At 37.9% G+C, this 15,286-nt stretch overlaps 2 protein-coding genes across 8 annotated transcripts in view; one reads left to right on the top strand and one right to left on the bottom strand.

Moving 5' to 3' along the window:
- The window catches only part of LOC128252488 (uncharacterized), a 43,217-nt gene that overhangs the window by 6,114 nt on the left and 21,817 nt on the right, over positions 1-15,286 (top strand). The window lies entirely within an intron of this gene.
- LOC128252486 (tyrosine-protein phosphatase 99A) overlaps positions 1-15,286 on the bottom strand; it is a 116,096-nt gene that overhangs the window by 2,364 nt on the left and 98,446 nt on the right. For 5 of the 7 annotated variants that reach the window (XM_052980246.1, XM_052980244.1, XM_052980243.1 and 2 more), the window contains 9 exons: positions 13,259-13,462; positions 11,321-11,601; positions 9,721-9,837; positions 7,842-7,981; positions 1,916-2,205; positions 1,452-1,792; positions 1,221-1,387; positions 506-1,061; positions 81-349 (listed from right to left, as the gene is read on the bottom strand). In XM_052980246.1, the coding sequence (XP_052836206.1) occupies positions 81-349; positions 506-1,061; positions 1,221-1,387; positions 1,452-1,792; positions 1,916-2,205; positions 7,842-7,981; positions 9,721-9,837; positions 11,321-11,601; positions 13,259-13,462 (2,365 nt within the window). Of the gene's footprint in view, positions 1-80; positions 350-505; positions 1,062-1,220; positions 1,388-1,451; positions 1,793-1,915; positions 2,206-4,222; positions 4,773-7,841; positions 7,982-9,720; positions 9,838-11,320; positions 11,602-13,258; positions 13,463-15,286 lie in introns of those variants that run through there. The other 2 variants (XM_052980249.1, XM_052980248.1) reach the window with 2 other exon arrangements.

Raw genomic sequence — 15,286 nt, forward strand, 5'->3', positions numbered from 1 at the left:
TAACCCACAGTTTTATAGTTTCAAAAAAGGTTCACACTATCTTTGTCTAAATTTTCCAAAAAACCTCTTTTGTTGCTTACCTATCCACAATGACAATTGGACCATTGCGGTAGTCATTGCAGCGCTCGTGCACATCCACGATAAAGTCGTAGATGCTGTTGGGATTGGACATCTCCGGCCAACTGGGACAGTGCAGCATTTTGACCGTCAGCTCGTAGTCGTCCTGTATCGACTGGATAACAAAGTCGCGGCTCACATAGTCGCTTTTGTTGGTCTTGTTTAGATACTTGACGCGATAGTGATCGCTCTCGATGGGCGTGGCCTCATCCGGCCAAAACTGGGCAAAGTTCTGGAAGGAAAACATAAATTAGTTACATTTTTCAGAAGAAAAACATGTAGAAAAACTGATAGAAAAGTGTTTCTTTTATGAATATATGCAGTATAATAAACGGTTCAAAAACCCTTAAACCAATTGAGATATTTCGAGCCCTTTCCAGATACTTACTATGTCATCCAAGGATGAGAGCAGCACGACTGTCTGTGCATTGTGGTCCCAGACCATCTGCCAGAAGTCCTTTATCGTGTGCGCCATGGGATGTTGGGTGACGATGAAGTCCCTTAGTCTCCGGAAGCCGTGAAGCCACGAGGCGTTGATGTAATCGCTACCATCCTCGCCCGGCTTGGGTGTCAAGTGCACCCGACTGCCCTCGATGGGGAAGATGGCTCCGCGGTTCTTGATCGAGTTCACCTGCTTCATGGCGGATGCAATGTGAATGTCCTTCGGCTGGAACTGGATGATGTTCTTGTACTGCTGCTCCAAGTAGGGAGTGCAGTTCTTAAGCTCCTCGACCTGCTCGGCCATCAGATTTGTCTCCCCCGAGGCAATGGCCTCGACCAGAGCATCGTGCAGGAATATGTACTGCTCCTCGGTCTGGACCAGGAAGTTCCTCTGGGCTCGAATGTGACGCAGGAAGCCGAAGACATTCACAATCGATTTCTGCTGGATTTGCTTCAGCATCGCATCCAGAACGATGTAGGTGCCAGTGCGACCAACGCCAGCGCTAAAAATGGGGAGAATATTGATAAGATATAGTAGGGTATCAAGGCCTAAGGCTGGTTGTAAACGATGAAGCGGTAGCATGTGACTTTATTGATTTATTATCTATATTTGAGTTTTATTTACCATTTCGTTATTATATGTATACTATTGTTTAACCCACCTGCAGTGCACTACTATAGGACCAGCCTCTGCCGGATTGGCGGCCGATGATTTCTTGACAAAGTTCAGAACAGGAAGCGGATGATCGGGAGTTCCATGATCGGGCCAGTTGGTATAGTGATATTGGTAGACCAGCTTCTCTGTATTGCACTGCTTCTTCTTCTTAAGCTACAATCAAAAACACATCAAATTAAAAAGGACTAACTAATGAAATGTATCAAGTGAATCCCACCTTCAAGTGCTTGATCTGCAGAGTGCGAACAGTGTAAGTGGACATGACTTCCTCCTCGATAAGTTTGACCTGAATCACGCCATAGGTCTCAACGCCATCCTTCGGCCAGTACATGTCGCACTTGCGCCGTCCACGCTCCACGAGATTGGTGATCATCACTATGATGGCCACCCTCTGCTCCCAAATCATCCGCCAGAAACAGTCGAAGGTGTCGGGCAAAGGTCCTTGGGTGCCAATAAAGGCATGTCCCTTTTGGTAGCCATCGATGAAATTGGCATTGATGTAGTCCAGGTTCTTCTTTTGTCCCGGTGTGGGATGCAAATGCACTCGACTGTGATCATCTGCGTTTTTAGAAATGAACACAAAATTAGTAAGCTATAATTATTTGTCATAAACTACAAAAGTTCGTTGTCATAAAAAGACAATTATCTTGAGGAGCTTCGATTACTATCTCATTAACTTACAGGCTGTGATGTTCAGATAGCGATTTTTGCGTTTGTTCTCGGGATGCTGGGAGTGCTCACATGGCAGATCATCGCTGATGCACTCGTTCTGGATGGCCTCGTATTCCCGACTGAATCCAATATCTCCATCTGCATGCAGGGAGGCCACGTGCTTGGCGAATTCATTTACGGGAACAGCTGCCCGGATCTCATCGCCAATCTTTACGGGTACCTCCCAATCGACTTGCGGGGCATTCGGGTGGTGCGGCGGATCATCCAGATAATAGTAGGCCGCATGGAAGCACTTTCTGCTGAAAGGAGTTAAAGGAAATACCAAGTGTTAAACAGGATGTGATGGTTTAATGGAATATGTTTATATATATATAAAGAATTTTACTTGCAACTAGGTTTGAGAAAGTTCAAAATTAATTTATTTACATAATGTTTTGTATATTAACTTTTCATTTATTATTTGACAAATCTATATCTATTTACCCTTTTTGTTTTCCCTTTCTATTCAATCTTACTTTTATTAAAATGCCTAGCGTCTTCTAAGATTCTTAGAGCCAAATTCAAAGTTTTTAAAACCCTTATTAACCTGAATATATCTAATAAAAATTGCTCTCTTGCACTAGGTGTTTCCTTTTCCCCTTTTTAAATACAATCCTATTAAGAGTAGCAGCAACTAGAGCGGAAGTCTTGCCGACCAGTCATAAAAGTATCCTTTTCTCTACTTTCTTACTGGCTACTTTGGAAAAAGTCTAAATTCTATTTAAGAGACAGAGAATAATTCTCTTTGCAGAGGTTGTGAAGTGTGGAAATTATGAAGCAGCTGCAATCAGTTAGTGCGAAATCAGCGAAAAGTGTCAGATGGACGTGGCCGACAAGCTCTTAACAAAATCAAAATGCATAAATAAGCAAGGGTAGATAGATTTCAGGAAGTGGGTGGTCAGTGCTAATGGCATTCAGCTGCAGTCAGACATAAGGATCCTTTGGCAGGAAACTTGCAGGACTGTGCAAATGTTTGTGCAAAGCTGCTTTAAATGAGTGACAATAATGACAAAAGGTGGTCGTTATTGCCAGTTCAATTTCTATACACAAATTGAGGTTAAGTTTTGTAATTGGCTTAAGCGATTACAAGGAGCGCAGAACTTTGCACCAAGTTTCGCCTGCAAGCGCACTCGACTGCCCAACGAAACTTGGCAACTTCCCAGCAAACTTTTCCACTCGCTGTATCCGCTTCTATTGCGGGATATTGCAGCCTTGGGAGAAAGTGCACGACATAATGGCAATCGAGTGGTCCAGACTGTACTGCCAACTTTTCATTCTGTCTTGTATTGTGGCAGTGTCTCGTTGCACTTGGGAAAGAATTATTGCAGAATTAAGGATCTGCATTGAAACCAAATCGATTTCCAAATGCTTACAACAGCAGACATTGAATTTGGTTCAGATTTGGTAAAATTTAAACCGATTTAAAGGGAAGCTTAGTTATTTTAGAAATGGAAATGTTTCCCAAAATACTAAACTTAAACTTAACATAAGTTTTAATTTATGTTAGCTATTATAATAAGAAAATATGCATTTAATAAATACATAAACATTTATTTTTAAAATGTTAAATTTGAGTTGCAAAAATATGCTACAAATATTTGTAGAATAAAAAATTGCACAAAGCGATGCGATATAAAAAACCAATAAATAATAAATAACCTTTTTTTATCGGTCAATATTCCCATTATCGGCTTTCCCAGTTCTTAGGCTACTTCCAAGTACTGATAAAAAGTTTATGTCTCAATATTGGCTCTTTATATATTGAAAGCGATACTGATCTGTCGTTGTAAGCATTTCCGCGGAATTGTTCACAGATTTCTTGTTTACTCTGCGAAGTTTCGCAGCATAAACAAAAGTTGCTGGGGCATCGGGAACTTTGATAATTGTTTCAACAATTCTTATCAACGGGAGACAAAAATTCGAATTGTTTACTTTTGCTGTCGACCAAAAAAAAAATGGTAAATAAATAGCTAAATTGGGGAAAAAAACGAACTAGAAAATAAAAAATTACATCCGATGTATGCACATATATTTACATATGTTTCGCTTGATTCCCAATCGTCTTCCCACTTCTGTTGTTGTTTATCAAAGACTTTTGTTTTTCTTGCGGCTCTATTACGCACCGAAAAATGTATTTATTTATTTATTTTTGTCAACTTCCGCTCAAAGTTACTGTCTATTTAATATGCAACCTGACTGTGGATATTAGTTACTATATGATTTTTGTTTGGCAAACACGTGATCGTTTTCTCGTGGGTGCAGCTGCGAAAAACTTACGTAAACCAATTTCCACGTTGCGATTTACGGCGCAACAACCTTGGTGTTGCTGCTGTCGCTTGTTTGGCTGTTGCTGTTGCACTTGCAATTTCTGATGTTGCTGGTAGCATGGGGCTGCTGCAGCGCTTTTCCCTGCCACCTGACATAATGTGTCGCTTCGCTAGAATTGCATCGCCTTTTTTGCTTTGTGTGTTGTATATTCGCGATTTCTGCCTTTACATATTTACACAAATTACGTCATATTGGCAATGCAATGTGTCGCCAGTTCACTTGCAAAAATAGTACGCAATAACTGCGGGCACACACTGCCGCATAAATTATTTAATGAGGCTGTGGCTGTGACGTTTTAAAAAAATAAGAAGTACCAATAACAAAAAAACAAAACAAATACTATCAGGTGTCGCTTGCCAGTTATCGCTGGTTTCTTTTTCAGCGTTGTTTATTGATAAGGTTTATTGTTATTGGATTTTTTATGTCGGTCTCTCGTCGGCGCAGAAAAATCTGTAGTTTTCGTGCTTATGAACGCGCGTGCTCTGGACAACTGAACCCTTGTCAATTAGCGATCGGCGCGCTGCCAGAGCTTTTCCTTAGCTCCCCCGATCTTTGTCGTGAACGAGAGATATAGAAGAGCGAGCTTTTTGGGCTTTGCATCAGCTGTTTGATAACAGCCAACACGTTTTTATAAGCTGTCGTAAAAAGCCAGTTTGCCCTGCCTTCTTTACCACAGTAAATATTGGTTAGGCCTAAACGCTTCCAAAAGTCTAAAGGTGTTAATAGAATTTGTATTAATTTTGTTCTTAATGGTATAATGAAAACTTTAAAATAAGAATTAACCATTTTATTTAATATTACAAAATTGTTTTCCCGCTGAGTGACTTAAGTTAAGCAAAGAAATAAAAATCTAGGGTTAAAATTGCCAAAAATAACAATAGTATGCTAATGAAAATATTAAAAGACTGTGCAAAGAATTTAAATTACAAATTTTAGAGTTCAATTTTTTTTCATAGCTGCTAAGCAGTTTCAACTGTGCCAATCCCAGTAAAAATGCTATATAATCCTGCTGTATATCTTATCTACATATGACATTAATTTAACCTTTTCAGTTATATATATAAAAATATAAAAATGTAAATGCTTTTTTTCTACCGTGTTTGCTTAATTAAGTCTACTGTTGTTTGCTATTGTTGCTGCCCAGCTAGCTCATCAATTAATCAATTAAAAAACGCAATGTTCAGCACACGCTGCACTATTGGGAATCGATATTTGTAAATCGTTTAATTGCGCCAGAAAACTTCCGCAATACAAGTTGCATTGAGAGAAATTTACCTTTGGAAAGTTGGTAACGCTAGTGTTTAGTTCATCGATACTAGTGGTCAAGTCGGAGCAAAGGGAGAGAAATGGGTAAAACTGCACACTCTCATAACCCCACCCAAATTTCGTCTATTTCCATTGTTGTCATGAAATGGAACTTTTTTGGCAGAAGTAACCAATACGTTGCCCAAAGACAATTTCTTGTCTGACTCTGCTATTCTATTTTTGGCATAGGGAAAAGTTCTATACGAAAAAGCCAGACACGCGCACACACATTGGCTGGCAAATAAAGCCGTCGACACAAAAACAATGTTCGCAACTGCATCAGATATGAAAAAGTAACACAAAAGTCGACATACGATGAGACCCAGATAGAGGGTAAAAGTGTTCTCCTTCTTTTGCTATTTCGGTGTCGCAATGCAAATAATAATATTAAATTTAATTTATAGGAAACGGAACCTAAGATACCCTTCATTGAAGATTCTGATCTGGTGATTCAAAATATTTCCTGACTATTGCATCATTACAATGTTTAAAACAAGAAAATGCATTACCATAATTTAAAGAACTGGCATTTTTAATTCAATTTCATAAATTGTCAGTTGTAATTGTTATGGTTTGATTATACAAAGGAAACGTAAAGATAAAATAGGTAGATTAACCAAGATCCCTTACATACAAAATCCCAAAGAAATATATTGTATGACGTGTAACGCATAACTATTTTTCCAGCTCTAAATAACGTTGGTAGAGCAAGTTAGAAAGATGGTTATCGCTGTTGGCAGCAAATTGTTGCCACAAGAAATTGCAAAAGTATTTCCACTTGGCGCACAAGCTGCTAGTTTTCTAGTGTGTGGTTAGTACTTAGTTAACCTGCCACAAGCCGCAGCAGTTATTAAAATAATTTCCACACCCCTTGACTTTTTGCCATTCAGGCCTCCAGTGGCGGCCACTAAACGTTGATTAGTGCTCTGCAAATGTACTAGTAAGAGTAAATGTAAATGTAAATGATTTTGCCCAAGAGCCGCGAATTGAGTTCTGCAAGATTTTTTCTCGCCCTCACATAAAACGCAAAACCCTTTTTTCTTGTTTCTCTTGGTTTTTCTCGGTTTTCTTTCTGAATTTCTGACTGACTTTTGTTCTGGCTTCTCCAACCCACTCCTCACTTTATATTTGTTTGCATTGAAAAGGAAATTGTAGAAATTCGCCTTTGTTTGCTTAATAAAATATAATTTTTTCCGCTCTAAAACTTGGGTAACTTGAAAAATGGGATGGCCACACTCCAACCTTCTGCTTTTCCATCTCCTCACGCTCTTATGCGTTCTGCTCTGCTCGCAGGGTATTTGTAAAAAATAAATAAAATGGCATTAATTTGTTAGGGGACCCGAGAAGGGGTAAAAAGTGGTTTGGGTAACTTTCATTTGGCATATTCGCGGCAGCATAAAAAATCGCTTCGACAGAAAATATGCAAAGTTCTTTCCACTGAAGTTGGGTGGGTATAAAAACGCTTTTCATTTTCCCCAACACATTTTGTCGTTTAAAATGTTTGCCGTTGCCTCCGGCAAATGCGAATCCGGATACGGAGTACGATTCCCGGGGTCTGGGCAATGGGTTAACCACTTTTACATTTAATAAAGATTTTAAGTAACTTAAAATTGTTTTGCTTGTCTTTGTCTTTGGCTTCGCTTCGGACTCTTGTTTTTTTTGCGATTTGAATTTTAATTAACATTCTTAGGAAATATGAGAATAGCCCACCTCCCTTTTTAAGTTTGTGGTTTCTGCTGGTTACAGAAAAAAAAAACAGATAGAAATGGTTTATTCCTTAATTGTGGATTGCTTTGAGAAGCCAATGCGAAAGGATCTTTTGTAATTTTGTTTGTGTAATTAATCTTGGCTTGGAAGCTTACTAATTGATTAAGTATTCTCTCTTACGAAGCTTAAAATTATCATTTGAGTTTATATGTTGTGAATGTTGAAATTAATAACGACAAGCGATTTAAATTCTTCTGGAAATATTCCAAGAATTCTAAATGTTTCACTACTAAAAGTTGAAAAATAAAAATAGCCACTTTCTATAGCTGCAACGGATCGACTTAATTTGCTTTTTGAGTTTATTTTTAAATTCTATCGAAGGGAGTGGGAGGACAGCGCTTTGCACTCAACACTTTGACAACACTTTTCACAGTTTTATTTACGACTGCACGCGACTGTTTAAGGAAAAGCAGCTGCTTCTTTTAGCGGCTACATCTGCACTTGTTTCTAAATATATTCTTATTTTAGAATTTAATGGCAAAAGAGCGCCACTTACCTCCACAGGAAGAAGGCCATGATGATCAGAATGATTCCGAAGCAGCTGAAGATAATGCCCACCAAAACGGCCAGGTTGTAGTCATTATGCGATTGACGCAGCAGAGGTTGCAGTTTTTCGCAATTCGGTTGCAGTTGAATCTGTTTGGCGGAAAAATAATCATTTGTGAGGTGAGTTCAAATTTAATAATTACGATAATATTCAACCGATACATGCCTAGAACATATGTTCACCATACACCCTTATTTACTTTTTACTTTGTGATAACATAAATTACCACCAAAATACCTTATTGATGAGGACTGTGAATTTATAACGTTGATTTTTATATAAGCTATACAGTAAACTTTGGATCATTTGGAGCAGTACAAAAAATAGAGCGGGCAACATTTTGTCCTCTGTACACGTGCAGAAATGTGTGAGCTACAAATATGTGTAACTCTGTTATCATTATATGCGAGCATTATTTTTGTTGATTTTTGCTTCTTTGTTTGCTTTTCGCGCACTCTTTATTTGCGCTTGTTTATTTCCGCTTTTTGCATACGATTTCTGCTGCCACCCGAAAAAAAGAAAGGATTTAAATGAGCGCCATTTGGCGGGAGAAGGGAACGTTTGTGTGCGCCGAGCGGAAAATGGCAGCGGGCCATGTAAATGCGGCCAAAAGGTGCAGGCCACTTGAAATTCAGGCAATCCAACAGCAACAACAATGCCAATGAATTATGAATGAGCGAGGTAGAGTGAGAGGGGGAGAGAAAGAGAGAGAAAACAAGAGCCACTAAAAAATATTGCTGCATACTTATGAGGGCGTGTCACTGCGGTTTCCCCTCCGCCTCTCCCCCTCCCCCTCCCACGACCCCACCCCCTTCCCTAAAAACTTGAGGTCAACTAAATTGCTATATTTCTGCCACAAGTTTGGATTATATTTTATGCATGCAACAAAGTTTGCGGTGTGTGTGTGTGTGTGTACGTTTGTGTGGAATGTCATTAAGGATGTTGTTATGACAGGTTGAAGGAGTTGCTGTGCGGGTCCTAAATGTCAATAAACGCAGGTGCACAGGAACAAAACCTTAGATTTCTTATTGTAAGCCCAAATACATTCACAGTCAAATTTAAGTGTTTAAGTTGTAACTGTAGTTGTTATAAACGAGGTAAATGTGGTTTAAAATATCCAGCAATTCCTTTTGGTTAAAAAAAGACACCAATCGAATTTGTAATGGCTACATTCAAGTTGAAAACAAATATACAATTTAAGAAAGACAAGTCAGAAGTGGAATAGGTAATGTTAATAATTAATTCAGGCATTCCTAAAGGATAAGTAAATGGTATTCTTCAAGTCAATTAAGCGACAAAGTGTACAAACATGATGGTATTTAAGTATAAGCTCTATGAATACCAAATTCAGTGCTTATTATTTTTCCTGTGCAGGCACAGTTGAGTGGGCAAGACCATTCATTGTTGTTTGGGGCCCATTAAATGCTCATAAGCCTCTCATTACGCATACGCCACGGGGTCCACTAGGTAAAGACTCAATAATGCATAGACACAAAAGGTGAAGGCGCATAAGAAAGTAAAGTTATTTCCCTAGTACAGTAAAATACTTCGAATATTTTCGCCAAGTCAGGATAGAATTTTTCCCACTAAATAACTTTCCTGTGAGTTCCCCGCAAAAACGAACAGCCTGCTACCCTTTTGGACATGTAATCTGATATGGAAACTGACAACGCCAAGGCTGCCAACTTTATGGCGTGCCACGCCCCCTTGCCTTATATCTACGCCCTGCATTTTGGCCCGCCCCAAAACAAAATGCCAAGTTTTTCCGCTATGTGGCAGGTGTTGGTCTGTTTGTTGGTTGCCTTTGATATCTTTATGTGCTACTTACGATCCTTGACTCCGAAAATTTGCCCAACACAATTTTCTTTGGATTTATGACACTGAACGTTGCCGCTGCCACTTTGACCTCGTAGTACGAGTTGGTTGTCAGATTTTGTAGAATCATCTGCAAGGTAATACAAAATATAAAGAAAATAGCGTTTTAAAAAACATTACTGAAAAATCAATACAAGGATATCCTTAAGTAAATCTAATTGTTATGTAAGTAAATTTCTTAATAGTTATAGTTGCAGTTGTTGTGTTGAAAAGTTTATTTCTTTGTTCTTCTTGAGCAATTATCAAACGACAAAAAAAAAATGTTTCTTTTTTCTTACATTTTGATATTGTAAATTGAAATTTTTTGTTTGTTTTCAGTTAAACAATACCTAAAATCTACTAAAATACCCATTGTTGAACTTTATTAGCTGAGCAAAAATTCTCTTTTGAGATAGGAAATATTTTCTAATTTAGTTTCCATTTAACTTTGGCCAAATTCTGTCTTTTTCAAATGAAAAAACTAAATATTTGGCATTCATACTCGCAAACTAAATATGAAAAAATAAAGGTAAAATTATTGCCATTTCTGTTGTTTAGTTGTTCAACAAAAAGCTTGTTTGCCGCTGCAAAATATTTCAATTACAAAAATATTCTCAACTGGTCAAAACAAAAGCAGGGCGACAGAGGAATCAGAAAAAGATAGAGAATTTCAGAGGGAAACAGACTAAAAAATAAAATATAATAACAGGACGAAACAAGAACTGAACTAGTTTCAGATATGGAAAAAGTCATGATAACATTTTATTGTTGTGAAATTTGTTTGCCTCGCCGCATTCCCCGCGACAAACTTTCTATTTATTTACTTTTTGTCATTTTTTTGCGTCTATTTCGGGCGCCAAATAAAAAGGGTAGAGCCGGCACAAAGGACAGGAAAAACAACATAAATTTAATTTATTTTCGCAGGTGTGGGCGGGTTTTCATACGTGTGCGATGGTTACGGTGCATTGGAAAAGTATGCTACCCATGTGTGTAAACTTTTCGGTATAGAAATTTCTATAAAATATTTAGGGGCGACGCGGCAGGTGAGTTTTTTCGTATTCCGTTTGTTGTTTGCTGCATAAAAATGCAATTATTACTGCCGGTTTTTTATTGTCCGCCCTCTATTTTTTATTTACATCCCTGCATATCGGTCTGTATTAGGCAGTTTATCATAGAACTTTTCGTTTTTTATGTGGCGCGGGCCGGGCCAAATAGTCGCGATAAACCGACTCGATTGACATATCACAAGTCGGACAACAATGTTGCCAACTTGACAGGCCAATAAAATGCTTGCTAACAGCGCGGCAGAATATATATTTTTTTCCGCAAAACCTGCGTTTGAATTATTACTGCCAGACTCCAAAGGGATCAATCAATTTTCTATTCGTTTTGAGATTTTAAATACAAATTTAGCTTGAAATTGTTAACCTTTAAAAACGCAAAATACAAATTATTTACTTGTAATTAATAATTATTATAAAGAGTTTGTAGTTTTTAATATTATTTTTTTTGTTTACTTTAATTATTATTTGAGTTGCGTCTTTTAAGAAGTAGTTTGAAAAGTAAAAACTTACCGCAGTTTCCAGCTCTTTGGCGGATGCATTTATCCTTATATCCCGATGTGTATCCTGTCCAGCCAATCGCGTCTTGATTATGTAAAAATCAATGGTGTTATAGAACTCATAGGGTCTTCGCCAGCGAATTGTGATCGATTCCTGGGAGTGGCAGGTGAGGTTTACAATAGCCGGAGCACTGGGACCTCCAACATCTGTTCTCTGGGCAATCTGATCGGAGGGTTCTCCTTCATTTTTGGTGGTAAATGCCTTTACTATCACACGATAATCGGTGTAGGGTCCTAAAAACAAAATTTAATATATAATTGGTTATTTATGAAGGCTAGATAATAGTACATGTATGAATTATTTAGGTAAAGTTTATTGGTACCCTATAGGTATATATCTAATTGACTCAAATAAAATTTATCGAGTACGATTAACTATTTTTGTGAGAATCGTATTAAAATAAACGACACATCTTCTGTAATAAAAGCCGTTAGCTCTTTTATCTTCACCATTTTTTGTGAGCCTTTAATAAGCTTTATTGCCGTTTGAGTATGTTTTGATGCGACAGTTGAGGCTTTTATTGGTCGTAAATACTGCCAACGAATGTCAGTTGCATTTACGTATATTATGTATCCGAAAATATATAGAACACCTGCCACCATAAATTGAGGATCGGGCATCTTTTTCCTGCTCATTATGAGCACCGCATGTCACTGAATGCAAAGAACGGAAAACAGGAGCGCGCTTTATAATTAAATTTTACTCGGTGAAAATGCAGGGGACAGCGGCAGCAACAACAATGAATTGATTTTTTATGCGAAAGGAAAGCAAATAAAAAATACAAAAACCAGCACCAGTACCTCAGGCGAAGCTGTCAGCTTAAATGGGATTTAATTAACAAGAGAAACTGCTGACATCTACTTGGATTAAATTTGGAAATAATTAAACGTTGCCATGGCGGCTCGGAGCAAAAAGCCAGCATGCCGCAGAATGTAACTCCTTTTGCAATTTCCATGCAGAAGTAAGCTGCATCTGAAGGTACATTCTGCGGGTGCAGGTGCAGGTGCAGGTGCTCACCTGAGTCGTGTAATTAAATTAAACAATGTGGGTGCATGAGAATGTGGAATGCATCGCATAACTTTGTAGCAAGTTAATTGCATGGCTCGAGGGCGCCTCTAAAAACCTCCAAAAAATTTGAGAAGCTCCAAAAGGATTTCTAAGTAGCTTCTGATGCGGTGTAGCTCGCAAATGGTGTTCCCATGCCCAAAAGGCCACCTCGCTCCTTAATCAGGTAAATAAGACGACTTTGGGGTGTACAATTATAAGCGTCAAAAGTTGTTGGCAATCAGAAAGTGGCAAGCGAGTGGCAGCGGGCACTTGAAACTATTTAATTACAAAGCAGCTGGCAAACAATTTGACTGGAGCTTCAATTAGTGGTAATAATAGGGAAGGTTCAAGGGGTTTTCCATTGGCGGAGTAGGCTATAAAGTATGCGCGGCTTTTCGCAGCGTGGGCGTTTGACTGTTGACAGTTTGATGTCGAGTTCTAAAGTTGATGGGGGTCGAATCGACGGGCACAATTTGCAAATCCTTTTGATCGGCCTGGACTTTCAAAGTTTTAAAAATATATCGATCGAAAGAGTGAATACATTTAATTTGATAAAATTGAGCCAATTGTGTTCGCGACTACAACAACTTATTTAAGCATATTTATTTGAAAAACATAAAGTGTTTTGGATTTTTAAAACTTTAAAGAGTTGTCAGCTTAAGCTGACAAAATGCTTACTAATATTAGTATTATACAAAAAATTGTATATAAAGAATAATATGTTAGATCCTAGAAATATTTAATTAAATGAACCAAAGAAAAAAAGACAAAATATGCAATATATTAAACATAATTTCTTATGGGGCCCTATTTATCAAATGCTGTATTTATTATTAAACTTACGAAGATTCTGCAACTCAAAGTGAATGAGTGTTTCGACCGAATTGCGAGAGTTTTTCACGATTTCCACGCCAGTTTGGTTGTCGTGTATGTGGAACACATGGTAACCGGCGATGGCTCCGTTTTGATTCTTTGGCGGATGCCAAGACATAGTAATACTGTTGGCCGAAACATCCAGGATGGTGAGATTCTGGGGTTTGCTTGGCACTGCAAAGAAAAGTAAACAGAACATAGGGATGAGTATAAAAGTCAAAAGTTAAATATGTTCATGTACTTAGGCCATGTTGCATACTCTTCGGCTTAGAACCACAAAGTTGAACAAACAAGTCAGTTGAAATTTATTTAGGGTGTGGAATCTAAGAGACCACTTTGATGATTTTTTGTTGGCTGTTGTTCAGCAATCATCCCAAAGAAATACTTAAAAATTACAAATCTAAAATATTTAAGACATTAAACCCTCTCCTTAACGACTAAAAATGTTTTATTTTTATTTCCGCATATGTTCTTTATAAAAAATTCAACAATATACCCTTGATTTGTGTAATTTGCGGCTCTAAAAGTTAATTCCCAACTCTTGGGTTATCAAAGTCGTCGCAGCTGTTTAATGTATACAAATTCGCCCAACCCCACCACAACTTCCTCCAAAGTAATCCCAAATTTGTAAATAAAAAATGTTTGCATACTTAGCGGCGTGTGCACATAGAAAATGGTAAGTCGGATGACGCCAAATGACATTGCATAAATAATTTATTTAATAACAAAAAAAAGAACAGAAGAAAATAAAACCGTAAAAGGGGCAGAGGAAGTCGAAGCAATCGCAACGAATGAAGAAAAGTAAAATAAATTGAAATGAATATTTTGCAGAAGCAGATAAAACAATTTATATTCAAATGGCAGGCGAATCATGTGTGTTGGTGATTGTGAGTGTTTGTGTGTGTGTGTGTGTGCGAGAGGGAACAAAAAAATTATATATTCAATTACGAGAGGGGGAAAAGAAGAAAAGAATTGGCGCAAGTAAAGCGCAACGTAATCGAAGCGCATAAAGAAACGGAAATGCGATTGCTAGCAATTTATTATGGCCTGCACTTGCCATTGGGGTAACAACTACACATACACATACACATACGCATACACACAGATGGGGCACATACAGATGCAGATACACACCCATACAGCTGCAGATGGTGGCTTATAATCCAGCAAACCAGCGGATGCAAAAGCCCTGGCAATAATTTCATTTGCAAGCCAAAGGACAACACTCGACCATGTGTGACAGCCAAAGGGTTGTTGTGTGTGGGAGTGTGTATTCTGGGTTCCTTGTGTTGCCTGCCTTTGTGTGTGTGTGCAAGTGGCAAAAAGCACTAAATGGTAATTTATTTTACTAATACAACAAAAGCCCGGGCATCGAGCAAAAACGCTCCGCAATCAAAAGAACAAATGAGTGACCCGAGGGCGGCAACGGGCACTTGACCCTACTCCGCCCGAGACTTTTGCCATGCAAATGCGATAAAGCTTAACAAAACACACATACTCTGTTTCCCTTTTTTAACACTGAGAGAAAAATAAGGGACATTGGCTTAGCAGAATTAAAAAGGTAAATTTAAATAGTGAAATAAATAAAATGTTATTTTGTCTTCCAATTATTCGATGATTCTAAACGAAACGATTTGGGTTTTTAATCACTTTTGAAATTGCTTGAAATTAAATATTGGTAAATGTATATTTTAGGGTTTACTTATGTCTCATTAAATATGGAATAAAACATTTAAATTTTGTGTCAAGGATTCATATTTCATGGAACACTTTTCAGTAGCCAAAGTATTGTTTAAAAACGACAAAATGGTTTTTATTTCAATTGAAAAAGGTACTTTGTTACTTGGAATTGCTCTCAGTGCAAGAAAGTAAGAAAAAGAGGAGCCCACACATGAACAGTTGGTTGGGCAGAATAAACAGTCGCTGTCAATGTATAGAAATTTATACAATTCAATAAATGGCATTTCTACTTTCTTTGCCTTTGCCACTGCCTCTGTC

Source organism: Drosophila gunungcola, chromosome 3R, assembly GCF_025200985.1.
Source record: "Drosophila gunungcola strain Sukarami chromosome 3R, Dgunungcola_SK_2, whole genome shotgun sequence".
NCBI classification, from domain to species: Eukaryota; Metazoa; Arthropoda; class Insecta; order Diptera; family Drosophilidae; genus Drosophila; species Drosophila gunungcola.